We start from the raw sequence: 15,605 nt of genomic DNA, 5'->3' as shown, positions 1-15,605 counted from the left end.
GATAATCTGTTAACATGACAAAATGCAATGAGATAAATACTTGCTGTCTTATCTATTGGTGAGATAATTAAACTTTAAAAGCTAAATTCAGAAAGAAGCCTAAAAGCAAGGTATTTGGCCTATCTCACTGGGCTAGAAATCCCTAATCTGTAAACTCAGCTAAATTACACCAGTTGCCTACCTCAACTGCGTGTCGTAAGTAGTCCCTCAGCAGGGGCAATGGAATTGGACATGTACACTCCTCTACGGCTTTTTTTCAGCTTAATTTAGTAAGATAATAGATGCCAGTGTCTTACACAAGGCTGCCAAACTGAGGAGCACAGATAGCTTGCAGTCTGCCATCACCACTAGCAAGGTACTAACCCCATAACCCAAGCTACAATCTCCTGGCAATACTAAGACCTTAAAAATAAGGCAGGGATCAGACAGCTGCAACAGATTACAAACCATAAGGGGTATGTGAGGCACCACTACCTAGAAAAAATAATAGCCAGTTGTTTCATTACACAGAACACACATCTTACAATGCTCTAAGTTAAGACCCTTAATTTAAAGTAATCTAGTTGCTTTTCACTTCTGTCAGAAATCAGTGCTCATTACAGTCACATACAGCTCATTAAAAAAAAAAAAAATAAAAAAAATCATCCCTTCCCTGATTTTGGTATCCTCAAAATATCTCTGGGAAAGTAAGAAAGCAAAATCTGTTACAAAGTGGTGATTTACTATGTAATTTGACGGTATGGCTGGGGAAAACAGGACACTTTAGGGGGCATTAAGTTCCCCATCAGGTTTATAGTTTGATATAGTTTGATGATTCCTTACTACACTCACTGCATGCCTACAGTCTTGATAAGTTCTTTTCAAATATGCTTGCATAAAATGGCAGAAAATTAAGTCTGGTAACCGTAATTGTTTCACATTGAATTATGGTATTCCAGAAATTTTTTTTTGCAGAATAAAGTTATCAAATAATTTTTGCATGGAAAGTTTTAAGAATTCTCCATTCATTCACCAAGATTTTATGTTAATAACCCACCTGAACAAGCTAGAATTTCAGAGAAATCTTACTTTTTAAAGGGATCCTTGAATATCTATTTAAAAAAAAAAAGAAGCAACACTTGTAGAATCCAGCAAAGGTCCCTTAAACTGGCTAATAGTACAAATGAACACCTCTTAAGACCAGAAAGAACTGCTGCTGGTCACATTCATTCAGAAACCATGCATTAATGACTCCCATTTTCTAGCATGGAACTGGTCTAATAAAGGCTCTTCCCAAATTAAGAGGGCCAAATAAGCGATACTCCTAGGGAAAAGAAACACAACTTGCTCAAAGACTAAAAAACTGGTATTAGAAGATTTATTAGTTGTATCATACAGCATAATCTTCTTACTGTTAAAATATTAGCACATGACTATCTTGGCCTGTCAGCAGAAGACAATTTGTTCTTAATGTTTTATCCCCATGGCTGGAATGTAAAGAGCAATCTTCCAATAATTTGTTGCAAAAACGGCCCAGAGAATGGTTCTCAAAGCCACTAGATTGGTCCTAAGTCTCCAAAGGTGCTCTAGTGTTTGACCACAGAAGACAGCTGTCTCCTCACAGAAAAACATGAATCAGAAATCTAAAAGTTAATATTGGAGAACAATGCTCAGGCACAAGTGATTCTCTGCAGCCACATCACAGCAGCAACTCGCTATTGACAGGATGGACACTGCACTACAAGATCAAACTTACTAAACCCAACCCAAGTACACTTGAACTGCAATGCTACAAAAATTATCTTGTAAGGAAGGGATGTGGGTCCTGGCTTTGCCATGGATTTCCTACACAATCATGAAGAAACACTCAGTATGCCAGTCATTTACTAAACTGGGAAAATAATCCGCCTCAGAAATGCAAGATTAACCTGATGACTAAGCTGGTTTTGTTCTACAGCAATGAGACATTCCAGCTGAAGTTCAGGGAATTAGCATTTTTTTCTAATAGAAACTGCTGCCCTAATCAAAAATCCCTCATATGTCTGCCAAAGATGAAGGAAATTCCCTACTACTTCCTTTCAGAGATTGCGTATTCTTTATCATAGTTACTGAAGTCTCATCTGTAACATTAAAAACAGAAAGACTATTTTAAGTTTATTACAAAATTAAACATCCATATTTCTGTCTTTCAGTGATGAAGAGGAAACAACATTCACTATAAAAGTAGCATTTAGTGGCAAGAATTAAAAGTTCCCTTCAACATATGAGTTTCACTGCACTGTCTTCTCTATATTTAGTTACCAAGTCGGGACTGATTACCCGCAGCCTAATCTGAAACCACATGAACAATGCAAATCTTTTGGTTAAAGATTTGATCCAAAGACATGGGTAGACTCTGCACAGCTATTCTGGGACCTCTGTTTCCAGACTACTTGACTTTGTAATTACTACCCCAGTTAATGAGACTTAGTACATTAACACCCAGGTTTCTATGTTTTCCCTGCTTATGGTGGGGGGGTTGGATTAGATGACCTTTGGAGGTCCCTTCCAGCCCAGACATTCTATGATTCTATTTAAATGCTATACTGCTTTCCCCACTGAAATAGTGTACAAGTAGATTTAAATTTCAGCTTGGTGCCTTCAAAGGTTAAATCTATGCCAGCTGGGCTTCCATCTATGGGAACAGTCCCGTCACCATCCATTAACCAGGATAAAGACAAAAATATACATAGTTACTTTTAAATATATGAGTTTATATTAGTGCTTAGGTAACGTATTAAGACACCTTATACTTGAACAATTTGCTACACAAATGTACAGAAATTGGAAAACAAAAATGCAGATTACAGCTTCCCCTATTTGAGAAATGAAAGCCACGTAGGTGACATTGCTACTGAAAGGGGAGACAGGTTAGCTCTATACTGAGGTATATTAAAGGTCAACTCAAAAGAACTTGCACCTTAGGGGAGATTGGTTTGTGGCTTTTTTTCTTGGTTTTCTTTTGGTTTTATACACTCCATTAGAATGATTAAGATTAAAACCCATTTAAGTCGGGTCACTTTTTGTAAGACAAAAGACTTGTAAAGACAATTATGTTGCTCCTATTTGAAATGTATGGGTGTTGGACTAGCAGAGAAGAGCTGCGCTGACTTCAGATTTCAATATAACAAAAATGTCATGTGCTATCATTCATTTCATATGTATAGGTATGGGCATTTACAGTTTATTTAACACGTCACAAGGAAATACGCCAAAGCCCCTCACATATGTACAGAGCTGTACAGAAACTTAGAGCCCATGTAGCCTAACAAAAAAGACAGACTAGAACTGACATCCCAGTTTCCTCCCACCTCTCCCCATCTCAGTATACAGAGAAGAAATACCAGAATTTATAGTCAAATATTTAAGCTAAAGACTCTGATTTTCAAGTAATGAAAGGACGTTGGCACAGGTAAACCCCTAGACTTGCCAAAAAAAGGTTAGCCTTGACCCATAAGCTAGAAAGAAAACCCTGATCACTGACCAGAAATGGAAAGCAACTTTTATGTATACCTGTACAAGATCATGTCATTGCTTTTCTCAGTGAAAAATGGGTTTGCTTCTATACCCTGACACCAACAAGTGATGTCCATGTAGAGTTATGCTACATTATCTATGTTTGAGACAGCAGAGATCCAGTCAGTTTGATACTTCTTCCCCCCACCCTTCAAAGTAAGCATTTTGTGGCTTTTTTTGCTATAACTGATGCTTCAGAAACCCATAGTGCTCTAAGACATTGCGTAACCAAAAGCCTCTTCCGTAGACAGACAACAGGTAATTTGATTTGGACCATGAGTACTTAACTGCTCAGATGCATTGTTATCTAGACAAAGACAGGACAGAATAATACAGATCGCATTTACATTAAAGAATGTTGCAAAGTCTCTGCCAGTTTCAAGCACTGCATTAAAAAATTCTATGTAGGCTCTGAGTTGATTTCTTTTATCTAATTTGCACAGAAGTACACAAGGAGAAATACTCAGAAATAGTAAGATAGTTCTCGTTCTGTTTGGCTGTATTAAGCTAGGATGCCATAAAGAGCATTCAGGCTGATGTAAAGTCACCAAGCACAATACCAGACCACCATCACCTGTAAAAGTGATGTGTAACGAACAGTGAATTAGCTCATAATCCATATCACTAGCAGAAAACATTAAATTAAGTATAAAAGAGAAGTGCTATTAAAACAACATAAGCTACCTAAATTAAGAAGATGCAGCTCACAGCAAGGCAGGCAAGGTTCTCAAAAAAAGGCATGAATTTCCCTATTTTCAAACTTTAGCCTAGCATTGAAGACAATGGTCCTTGAGGTGGTTTTGATGTACGTCACCATGGTGACGCAGCACGCTTAAAATATCCGGTCTGAAGATGGAGCAAATGGTGGTGGAGCATCACTACAAGACCTCCGTGATTCACTATATCAGCTGGCGCTTGAGCAGAGAGCTGACCTGAATAGAAAACTGCTCACACAGGTTAAAAACAAGGTAAACAGTTTTTAGCAACTCTGGGAGAAAGGCAAAACACAGATAATACTACTGAGTTTAAGTAGTTAGTGCAGCTTTACAGTTGGTCAAGAGTTCTATGTGTTGGACACACAAAGTACACTCTAAGAGCAATGAAAAATGTTTGACTGTGAAGCTTTTGCAGAAATGACAGACCACAGTAAGTCTATCACATGGGCTAATGATAACACCTCATCAGTGCAGCGTCCTCATTTCATTCAGGCCAAAGATCAACAAGAATTGTCAAATGTAATTCTTTAGGAATAACTTCTCATTAGTAAATTACTAAACCCCACAGACAGACCTTGTTTTTAGAATTTGTGAAAAAAAAAAAAAAAAAAAAAAAAACACAACCTAACTTTTCTGGGGATAAAACTGAGTTTTAGGAACATCAGTAAAATGACAAACTAGCACATACCTAACCTCGTGCCTTTTTTTTTGTAAATCAGTGGCATTTCTTATACAACAGTATTTTTTAACAGCTAAGACTAGTAGCACAAATAGCAGAAGCTTTGTGGCATTATGAAAAGAGAAACTTACCTCCATCTGCTTAGTATCAGAAAAATATTTCTGCTGAATTAAAGTCTGTCAGCTAATTTTAAAGTTCCATAGTACTTCCCTTCTAATACCTATCTTTAACACACAAAAAAAAACACCTAACCACAATAATTTTTAAGTATTAATCTTAAATTGAGCTTTAAAAAAAAAAAGCAAAGCTTGAATTATGTTTAGTCATGTCTTATGTTGGAGAAACTAAAAATTTTATCCTTTAACAATAAATTGCACAGTCAATTTCCTTCTCAGGTTTACCAGCACTGAGATTTCATCAAGGGCAAATACCACGGGATATTCTGAGTTTTTAAATAACTAGTTATACTGCCCATGCTGCTCCAGTACTGTGCAGAATTTCAGTTGACATAAACATATTGATAGCATTTCCCTGAGGAATGCTAGCTAGCAGGCACTCCTAACAGGCAAGTAACTTATACTCACCAGGGCAGCAATTCCTTTTTTAGGGGGTGAGTAGGGATGGGAACACTGCTCTGTATTACACATTTTAGCGTGCACCCACAGCATTTCTTTCAGGTAGATTGAAACCAAAAAGTCATGAACTGGGGACTACTTCAGAGTGCCTTTTTACAAAGAAAACCTTAAGTAGCTAGTATGGTTGCCAGCACCACTTATTTGGCCTTTTAAATATTTATTGCAGTCTTCTAAGACCAGTCCACTTGAAACTTTACATTCTTCATCATAAACGAATTGTACTTTCAGTTGCTTTTTACATAATTATCAGTCATCACCACCACGTATTAAGCGTTTCTAGCACAATTTTACTATTAGACAGAATTTACAAGTCCCAAAGTCACAGTCAGTACTAGAATGATGGGCTTCCCCCAGTAAAATTCAAACCACTAAACTAAGGCTTTGAGTGTAAGGCTTGCTGTTCTAATTTAGTATGAAAGGAACATTTCTTCATGTACTGAAGATCATCACCACTATCTAGTTACACAGGCAGACTTTCAGTGCATATTGCCTGCACTAAAAGGAGTAATTACTGCAACAACTATGGAAAAATCTGGGGAGAGGGGTCAGCTAACATAGCCAAGTGAAAGAAAGCTGCAAGCTAAGCCTACACCAGCAAGATGCATTACAAACCCAATGTTCTGTAAACTTAATCACTGTCATTCATCTTCAACTTAACTGCATGTTTAAGTGATTAATACCTTTAAGTAGATGAAGGCCTACATGTATTGAACTACCATCATTCTACTCTTCATAACAGCAACATCAATGAGATTGCTTCTTACACCTCAAACTCTTTGATGATACCCATAATTACAATTAATTTCTCAAAGTATTTGTGATGCAATACAAAATAGAACTGTAAATATTAAGTAAACAAAGTTTCAGGGAAAGTTTAAATCAAACTCATTGAGAATTCATTCTACAACATACTGTATATCACAGGCTGCTAAACGTGTTCTCGTGTTTTACAAATGCAATACCATTACAATCTCACCAGCAGCTATGCAACTGCATAAGCATAATTAAGAGACGTTACGAACACCAGACTTCTGGAATAATTAGAGCATAAAAAAGTTTGCCAAAGGATTAGTTTTGGATTTTTTTTTTTTTTTAAACAAAATCAGGAAAGCTACAGAAAAGTGGGAAAAAGCAACTATCATTTTGTTACTGTGGAATCTTCCTCCCACATCCCATTCTGCCCCATCAAAAATGCTAAGTAGAATTACACTACTTAAATTCAAAGAACATGTCTGAACTGTCCAAAGACAGCTTCTTAAAAAGGACTCCTTGGACCTCCTTGTCATGTGAAAGATTAATTGCAAGGGCATATCAAAGGATGCATTCCACAGCAATACCAGATAGCCCACAATTCTTACAGCAAATAGATCTCTAACTCTGCCCATGAAAACATACAAAAATAATCTTTTGATGGATAGGGAGGAATGGAGAGTCTATAGAATTTAGATACATGCATAATCTCCATAAATGTTTTGCTGAAACAGAGCAAGAGTGAAAGTATGAGTAAAATCACCAAGCTTTCTCAGCATACCAACAATTCTAGCTCTCCTCCTTCTGGAGAAAATCCAAGATGTTAAAGCTCCAAAAGCCTTCAGCTCAGCAGCCAGTCTACAAGACCTTTGCTTACAGGACCTGCCAATAGATCAGCAATGTGTGCCCACTGGAACCTGTGAAAACAAGATTAGTACAGGGACCCTGTCACATGGCTTAATATAACCTGCTTCTAAGGGAACAGACCCAGATGAAACGTTTACTCTTCAGGTTAGGAGTTCTATTAAACTGTCTCATCTCAAAATGAAAGATTCCATCCTATAGCAGTATTACTGAAAACTGTCCACAATCTAAATTTTAAATGGACATCTCTACTTATGCTCATCCTTAAAGTGAATCATTTCTGATTCCACAGTTCCAAGGAACTCTGGAAACGCTTCCACGCTTCTATACTACAAACATTCGTCACCGCCAAACTAGTTAACCCCCAGTACAGATCAGATTCGCAACATAAGATCTTCTTGTGTGTCGTTAACTGCATGCATACAATGTGCCACAAAAAAAATGAATATTGCTTGTGCAATGGTAGTTATGCACCAATGAACATAATTTCTTCTCACTTTTGAACTCTTACATAACAAAGGAAAATGTCAAAGCTTATGGTATTAAGTACACAACACTTCATTGCAGAGTCCAAATTTGTTACTGGACGTACAGCACCTGTCACACTGAAAGCACCAGTGGGAAAAAGCAGAGCCTGACACGGGGAAGAAAAACAATGCACACTCCCACGTGGAGAATGACAGGAAAAACCAGTGCACGCTCCTAGGTGAAGAACAGACAAAGGAGTGCCAGACTGAAGGGCTGGCCTTCACAGAGTTTCTAGCCAAGAGAAGCCACTCTATTTGATCACAGCAGTGACTCAAAGCCTTTTCATTGTCTGCAAAGACATCCTGCTGCAAATAAAGTCAATTGTTATTTCAAGTAGCAGCACTAGCAGGTAAGGTTTAACAGAAAGTGTTCTCCCAGCCAGCAGGCTTCTCAAAATCTGAATAAAAATCATCAGGTAACTCAACCAGATGACAACTGGAAGAGACGCAGAAATGAATGAGAAACTACAGTTACAGTTTCCTTGCCCATGTAGATGAAGATAGCCAATCTGTAGCTAATACAGGGTACACAAGAAAGCTCTTACTTTTTTTTACTTGTGGTTCTTTCAGGTTCGGACACAAGAGAGAAGCTCAAGTTTGTACCTAACCTAACACACCTATTTCCCCCTCAAAACATCAGTAGAAGGATCAGGAAATGACTTCAACAAAAGAGAGCACACAATGAGAAATGTTTTCACTGTTCTTGTTACATTTGAAAGCAAGACTTCAAAAGTGTTGTGAACAAGAGTTTCATGTAACTAACACTTCTAATAGGGATGTTTCTGTCACCCCACACAGAAAGAATACAACAGAACAGGAAATAGTTCATGTTTATTCAAGTGAAAACAGCAACACTATAGAAGAGGGTTCATAGTAATCTGTTTGTTAGGCATCACTTCCACTTCAAAAAATTAAAATTCCTAACACCCTCTCATGGTATTTTTAATGATCAAATACAGAAAACAGAATTCTAAGGAAACCCACTCGTGTTGTACCACGTCTTCTGAAGCTACAAATGTCAATTGTGGATACCTTTCTGATTTTATACAGCTTGTAGGACTATGGCAACTACACAGGATGTACATGCCTGTATTTACATATCAAGCAGAAAAGACAGGAAAGAAGTTGCATTCACTTTCTAGTGCAAGTCTACAATAATCACACAGACAGAACAACATTTATTAACAGGAATGGAACAAGTCCACACATGAATAAGAAAAGATCATAAATACAGTTGCAAAAAAGATTTAAAATCTGAGACTGAGGTAGTCAAAGATGTGCAGTATGGATGTTTGTACAGAGCACCTGTACGGCAGTTTTTCAAAAGCAAAAGTTTAGTATGAGAAATGTGGCAGACTAGCAGGGTGGGCACGAACTATAATGGGTATGCCTTCCATTAAGAAGTTAACAAAGAACAGCTAGTGATATATACACAATATTTTCCATTGAAAATAGCACTGAACAGTATCTCAGCCAAGAAGTCTATTCTACTTTCGTTTCTGATCTCTCCACTTTCATCCTGACATAAGTCAGGTCCCACTTTTACCCAAACAGAACAATTTTGGTGGTATGTACAACAACTTTTTTCTGAACTCAGAAGCAGATTAAAGTAAAACAGGGGAAGAAAATGCTTTGAAGAAACACAAACATTTTAAACAAAAACAATCATTTTTTCTAAATTGTTTTATTTACATTTTCATATACAATTACGTCAAATGATACATTCTGACTAGTATTCACACCAGTGTGAATTACATGAATTAAAGGTACTGATGTATTGCATATGATGAAATGCAAAACAATCAACCCTAAGCTTTGGTCCCACCCTCTGAATCCTCATACAGCATCTGGTTTGTTATTGAGACCTCTAAAATCCAAAGTGTTCATATCAAATTGAAGTTATCTGAACAAACATATCTAGTTTCATTTCTTTAGAACAAGCAATAACACAGGAGTCTTCCTTGCAAAATTCACAAGATGAAAATACAAATTAACAGCCAAACACTTTACACGGATGTTACTAGCTTCGTATTTATTGTTTCTAGGCTTGGGATAATTGTCACAACTGTCTCATGCTTATGATTTTTAAATCTTTAATTATTGCAACCTTTCAATCTCTCCTAACAACAGTTCAAAGTGACCAGGATATAATGCAATATACTGAACAATGGAATAGGTAAGGTGTGGTGTGAACTGGCCTGAAACATTCAGGGCAATTACAGATTAAAGTTTCCACTTCGAGCAACTGCAACTAAAAATTCAGATTGTTTGAAAAATGTTGCAAATACATGAGCATAGTTTAATGAATGTGCTTAAAAGGATTTTTAACCTGATGATTTCTCAAAGGAAACTAGCAGAGAAAAAGGTGACAACTTCAAGTGCTTGCTTCACAACTACTGGAATATTTACAACGCTGATAAAGTAGAAGTTCTTTCAAGTGCAGGAGAAGTATTATCAAGTCTTTCTGTACCTAAAAGATGGTTCAAACATTTGAAGAGACAAAGGAATAGTAATAGACAGCTGGGCCTATGGGATCATAGAGCATTACATCAGAATTTATTTTTACACTCCTGTAGCACCTTTTAGCCAGATGCCAAAAGCACTTTAATCACTAAAGTGAGCCTCACAACAACCCTGTGAGGTAGGTAGGTATCCTTTAATAATGGCAAAACAGTTAAATAACTTACCCAAGAAGACACTTTAAATCAGCAGAGCAGGCTAGAATCCAGATCATGTGATCTATGAATATAGCATTGCAGCATACATAAAAGGGAGACTCACATGCTCCTTTTTAAAACTGTGAAAGAGGCACTGATGTATGAATTGATACAAGTTTACTGGAGGTAGATTTTTACAGGAAAGGTATCTAGAGAAAATTGTGCTTTAAGCAACCAGAGAAAACAAGACTCGGAGTAAGAAAAGTGGCATTAATCTACTACTTCCTAAATTTCAGTAGACACAGAACAGCAAGTTAACCATTTTACTTGCTAAACAAAATGCTATTCCCACAAGTCTTAAGCATTCCAATGCTATGACCCAAAACCATTGTGGGTTGAGAGTTCTTTCATCCAATTCTATTATTTCTATGACCTGCAACTGCTTCTTTGAAAGTCAGAAGAAATAAGAACCAGTGTGAGAATCAAAATTTTTTTACCAATTCAAACTTTAATAGCAGAGTTCTCATTAACAAACTGTCAAACCATGCTCTTCCCAGTTAATCTCCATGTTCTGCTGACTACTAAACCACTCATAACAGAGGGACCAGAGCATATGAATCAGTGCTCAGCACATAAAATGGAAACGTGACGCATTCAGTTACTCCAGCACAGTGTGTGTATCACCAGCAGTAAGTTAGATGACATGCTAAGTGCTGTGCACTGCTTTGCACTATATTCCACTAGGGAAATAAGTGACACACAAGAAGTAAAAGTCAGCTAAACAAACACTGTCATAAAGACAGAAGGTGACCACAGCAGTAAGGCCTGCACTTAGAAGTTTTACATTAGAAAAGGAACTGGCATATGCAGGGAAACAAGTTTTTGTTCATACAGATTGGAAGTGACTGAAAAGAACACATTCCTCAAGTCAGGCAAAGGGAAGTGTAAAGATTTCTAACAACTTGATAAAGAATACAGATGTTAAAGGGCTAATTGCTTTTTTGGTTAGGTTGTAACCATAACCTTCACCCTAGCTCATCTCTGAATATTAGAGCACCACTATGTAATGATACTCTGATCAGATTGATGTCATTCAGAGGACAAAATTATCTAGTCAAAGACAACCTGCCAGAGAACAACCCCCACCCTTCCTCTCCCTTTTTGTCTTTGTGTGATGCAGAGGAAATGCTGCCATGTTAAAGAGGAAAGTGATATGCTTGTTTTAACAATAGGAAAAACGCAGCTTACAGATGACTGAAAATTTAGCAATTTTCAGATTTAAATACTGAGGCAGTGAAAGTGAATCACACAGAATGCTAAACAAAGATTTACCACAGATTTACTTCCCCAACTCAAGGCTGGATCTATACTTCTGAACTACCCAAGAGAATCTTTCTTGCAGGAAGAGACTACTAAGGTTACTGAGGAAAAAAAACTTTCAGAAAATACTTTCCCTATATTCCTTGTACTTAAGGCTGCAATAAAAGAAACCACAAAACAATTCCTCTATCTTATGTAACCTTCATGAATTACTTGAAGTCTTAATTTATATTCAATCACACTTTTAAAAGAACATTTGAGAAAACATCCCAGTTTGAATTTACCCTCAGACAGGACCATACATCTGATATGCAACTTGAAACAACATTGAGAGTAGCACCCAGCTGTGTGAATACATATTCTTTTAGAGATTATTTTGGAAATAAAAAGTTATTTCAGCTTATAGCTACAAATGGTTATGTATACTAAAAAAGGCAGATAAGGCATGTTGCTCTTTAGTTAAATCAATCATTTTGTGAGTTTTGAGAAGAATTATTTGAAACAGGAGAGCTGAAAATTCATGTCAAGACTGGGATTTTTAAAATTTGCCTGTTAAGATGAAAGACATTTTTTTAAAAGTAACCCCTTAGAAATATAATATTTCTTTCAAATATAACTGTTCTCAAGTGTAGTCTCTACCAGAACTGTACAGCTCACATTTTCCCACTGTTCTGAATAACTGAATCATACATTCCATTTCTCTTATATTTGAAGTGTAACTACAGGCAGACACACACACACGAACTGGTGACCTTTATGCCCACTCTTCCCTTCTCAGATTTCCCCAGTGTTACCTGGTTACCATACCTGCTGAGAAGTTGATCTTCCTTCCTTGAAGGAGCACGTAAAAAATTAAATCCTAGACTGTTTTAAGCTTTGTCACTGTTAAGGTTTTGAAATACTACAATATTATAAAATAGTTAAGGGAAGTAATGTCTGTCAATCTATGAACATAATTGAAGACAAGAAGCTTTACACTGATAATAGTACTTCCTACTGGAGACTTACAATATACTACAGGCTTTCCAAGGTGGTCTAAACTCTTAAATTTGAGGCATGGGAAAGATAAACGTCTTAAATGAGCACAGAAATGAGATAACAATGTAATCATCAAACTAGATCAGAATCTAAAGACTAGATCTTGTAGCAAATATTGCAGGGTACAAGAGGCTAATGGATTTGGCTGCAGGGTCCCCAGGGGAGAAGTACACATCTGTATGTGTTAGTGCATTCACAATCTCCCAAATATGTCGAATCACCCATGTTCCAACTACTATGAACTACTGGAAACAAAATACTGAAAATTCTACAATACTTATTAGGTAATGTTAGGCTGCACTATAATATCTTAATACAAAATGCAATATAGAAATTTGTTAGAATCTCATCATTCCAATTTTGTCTTCAAAATTTACTGCCAGAACATATTTAGATATGTAATTTAATGTAAATAAGATATAACTGTATAATGGAGATTGCTGCTTAGCAATTTTCACATAAAATGGAAAAAAAAAATTAGCTATCTAATGTCTCATCTACAGAACAAAGGTCCCCACCCCTGTAGTTTAGCATGTAGATTTGTCTCTTAAGAGGAATATGCTGCTAGAAGATGCTCTCAAAAAGTATGTGTATTAGTATTAATTATCAGCTACAGAAAATTAAGAAATAACCCAAAACTCAGATTATACAGTGCATTCATAGAATGTCATTAAAGACTGTTTAAATGACCAATGCACGTAGCAGGAAGTTTTATAGTTATGCAAACAACCACAGTTTTGTTGAGACTTTTAGAGGCTAATGAGTTGTGCTAAAGCATTTTCCCAGCATTTTCATCCCAGAAATCAGCTTCCATCCCACACCCACCCTGAAAACACTGTGCACAGAAACACTCAATTCCCTAAGAAAGCAAAAAAAAATAAAATATCCAAACATTCAGAGAAAGTCATTCAAATAAGTTTGTATGTATAAATTAAAAAAAAAATCCTCTAAATAAATGACACAGGAGGCAATAAATTGACACGACAAGTAAATAAAAGGCTAAAGCACTCCAATACCATTGAAACTGTTTTAATGTTGTTGCAATTCCATAATGCAACAATCATCAACTCGTAAAAGACCCAATATTTTAGAATTCATTTTAATCACTCCTTTGTACCTATTTTACAAAATAAAGGCAAGGCATATTTAAAATCCCCTTTTCCCTAGATATTATGTGCCTATCTTATCTATGCTTATGAAAATGTAAACTTAAACTCCTACTAAACATTATATAAGAAAAAATAAAAATATTAACCTCTGCTTCAATGTACAGTTTCCAGAATCTGCCAGAACTGGGGAACTGGGCAACAAGACGTTCATAGGTCTTCCGTGCTTTGTCTATAGGTTGATTCTAAAAATTGAAAATCAAAACAGCATTTACAATATTATGATTTTTGTAAATGAATATGCTGATTTTACTCCAGAACCAAATAGTGTGAGTGGACCATAGATAAGGAAATGTAATCCTATATCACTAAACCTGTGCCTCTCGAATGAGAATGCTCCAAGCGTCAAGGTCATATGGATTTTCTTCTAGTTTCTTTTCAGCTTTCTTCACTTTTTCTGGGACATATTCAGCAGCCTAGAAAAATTAAAAAGACAACAAAATAGATCACAAATACAGTTTGAGAAGTTCTGTCCCAGCTACAAAGCCAAGCTAATGATAACATTCTGACAAGGTAACATTACAGTTTAGCAACTCCAGCATAAAAACTGAGATCTGGAATTTTACCTGGAAAACAAGTTATCCCAGTAAGATAACACACTCTTACCACCAGTTCTAAGACTGGTTGACTCAGGAAAATGAAACTAAATGTTTCTAAAACACTAGGACAAATCTAAATTTCATAGAAAATTTATTGCACTATGAATTTTAAACAGTTTCACTGACCTGAATTTTTAAGATGCAAAAAGTAAATTCAGACCAATTTTTCTATTGCAGACCTCAGCCAAACAAACCCAGGTTACTGCACGAGCCTTTCTATATAATGCAGGACAGCATTTTGTATCACACACCTCCTAGTTTTCTTGTCAAATCTGTAACGGTTCTATCAGCAACGTACACATTATCCAAACTATTTCTTTGTTAACTTTCTGATGTGTCAATCAGGTTATCCTTACAGTTGCCTTCCTGTACCTTTGGCACTAACTACCTTAAAATGTTTGGTTTACACACATTTACATTGGAGTTTATAAGCTTCTTTTGATTCAAAAACCTTTACTAAATTGAATGTTAACTTTTTAACATATTATAGTTACTATTAAGTGCTCTTTCAAAGACTTGTGGAAATACCTTACTTTGATCTCCAAAAATAATTTTCTAGATTTAACACTGTTAGATCAAAGTACATTAAAATTACAATGTGATGGTTACATACAGACAAGTGTCCAAATTCACTCTCATTGCAACCCTAAATGACACGAAATTTTTTATTAAGCATGAAATATTGTTCCAACCTGTACTTCAACCAGCTTATTTAATAACTCTCCAAATGCAACTCACTTTCAGGCAGATGTTAGCAGTCCCAAATCACATGATCAAGTAAAGTCTTGCTTTCATGAATGTAATAAATGATTTACATTATTTATATTTACATTACGTTATTGCCCCTAAATTATTACTATAAAACCTTTCTTGTGTAATTTTAAAAATTAGCTACATAATTACTCTTAGAATGTAAGACTCTGTATTGTATAGCACAGCGTAACTGATTGACTGCATAGAAAAGAATCCAATAAAATTGTCAATTCCTAAAAGAATCTTTCAAGGAAATATTTTTATTTTAATTCTTCATATTTAGCCTAAGTCAATACACAGCTGTGAAGATAAAGTGAACAGGACAGAGAGTACTGATATTCCTCTCTACCAAAGGTGCCATCACACA

General features: G+C 36.1%; 1 protein-coding gene across 1 annotated transcript in view; it reads right to left on the bottom strand.

Annotated features, from left to right (window-relative positions):
• CSTF3 (cleavage stimulation factor, 3' pre-RNA, subunit 3, 77kDa) overlaps positions 1 to 14,302 on the bottom strand; it is a gene marked incomplete at its 5' end in the record, with an annotated part of 39,508 nt that extends 25,206 nt beyond the window's left edge. The window contains 2 exons of the mRNA XM_008936763.1: positions 13,976 to 14,071; positions 14,201 to 14,302. Coding sequence (XP_008935011.1) covers positions 13,976 to 14,071; positions 14,201 to 14,302 — 198 coding nt within the window. The remainder of the gene's footprint in view (positions 1 to 13,975; positions 14,072 to 14,200) is intronic.
• Between the last annotated feature and the right edge of the window lie 1,303 nt (positions 14,303 to 15,605).

This window comes from Merops nubicus, unplaced genomic scaffold, assembly GCF_000691845.1.
Source record: "Merops nubicus isolate BGI_N331 unplaced genomic scaffold, ASM69184v1 scaffold39843, whole genome shotgun sequence".
NCBI lineage: Eukaryota > Metazoa > Chordata > Aves > Coraciiformes > Meropidae > Merops > Merops nubicus.
The sequence above is the reverse complement of the archived record's forward strand: the minus strand, read 5'-3'. Positions and strand labels throughout refer to the sequence as shown.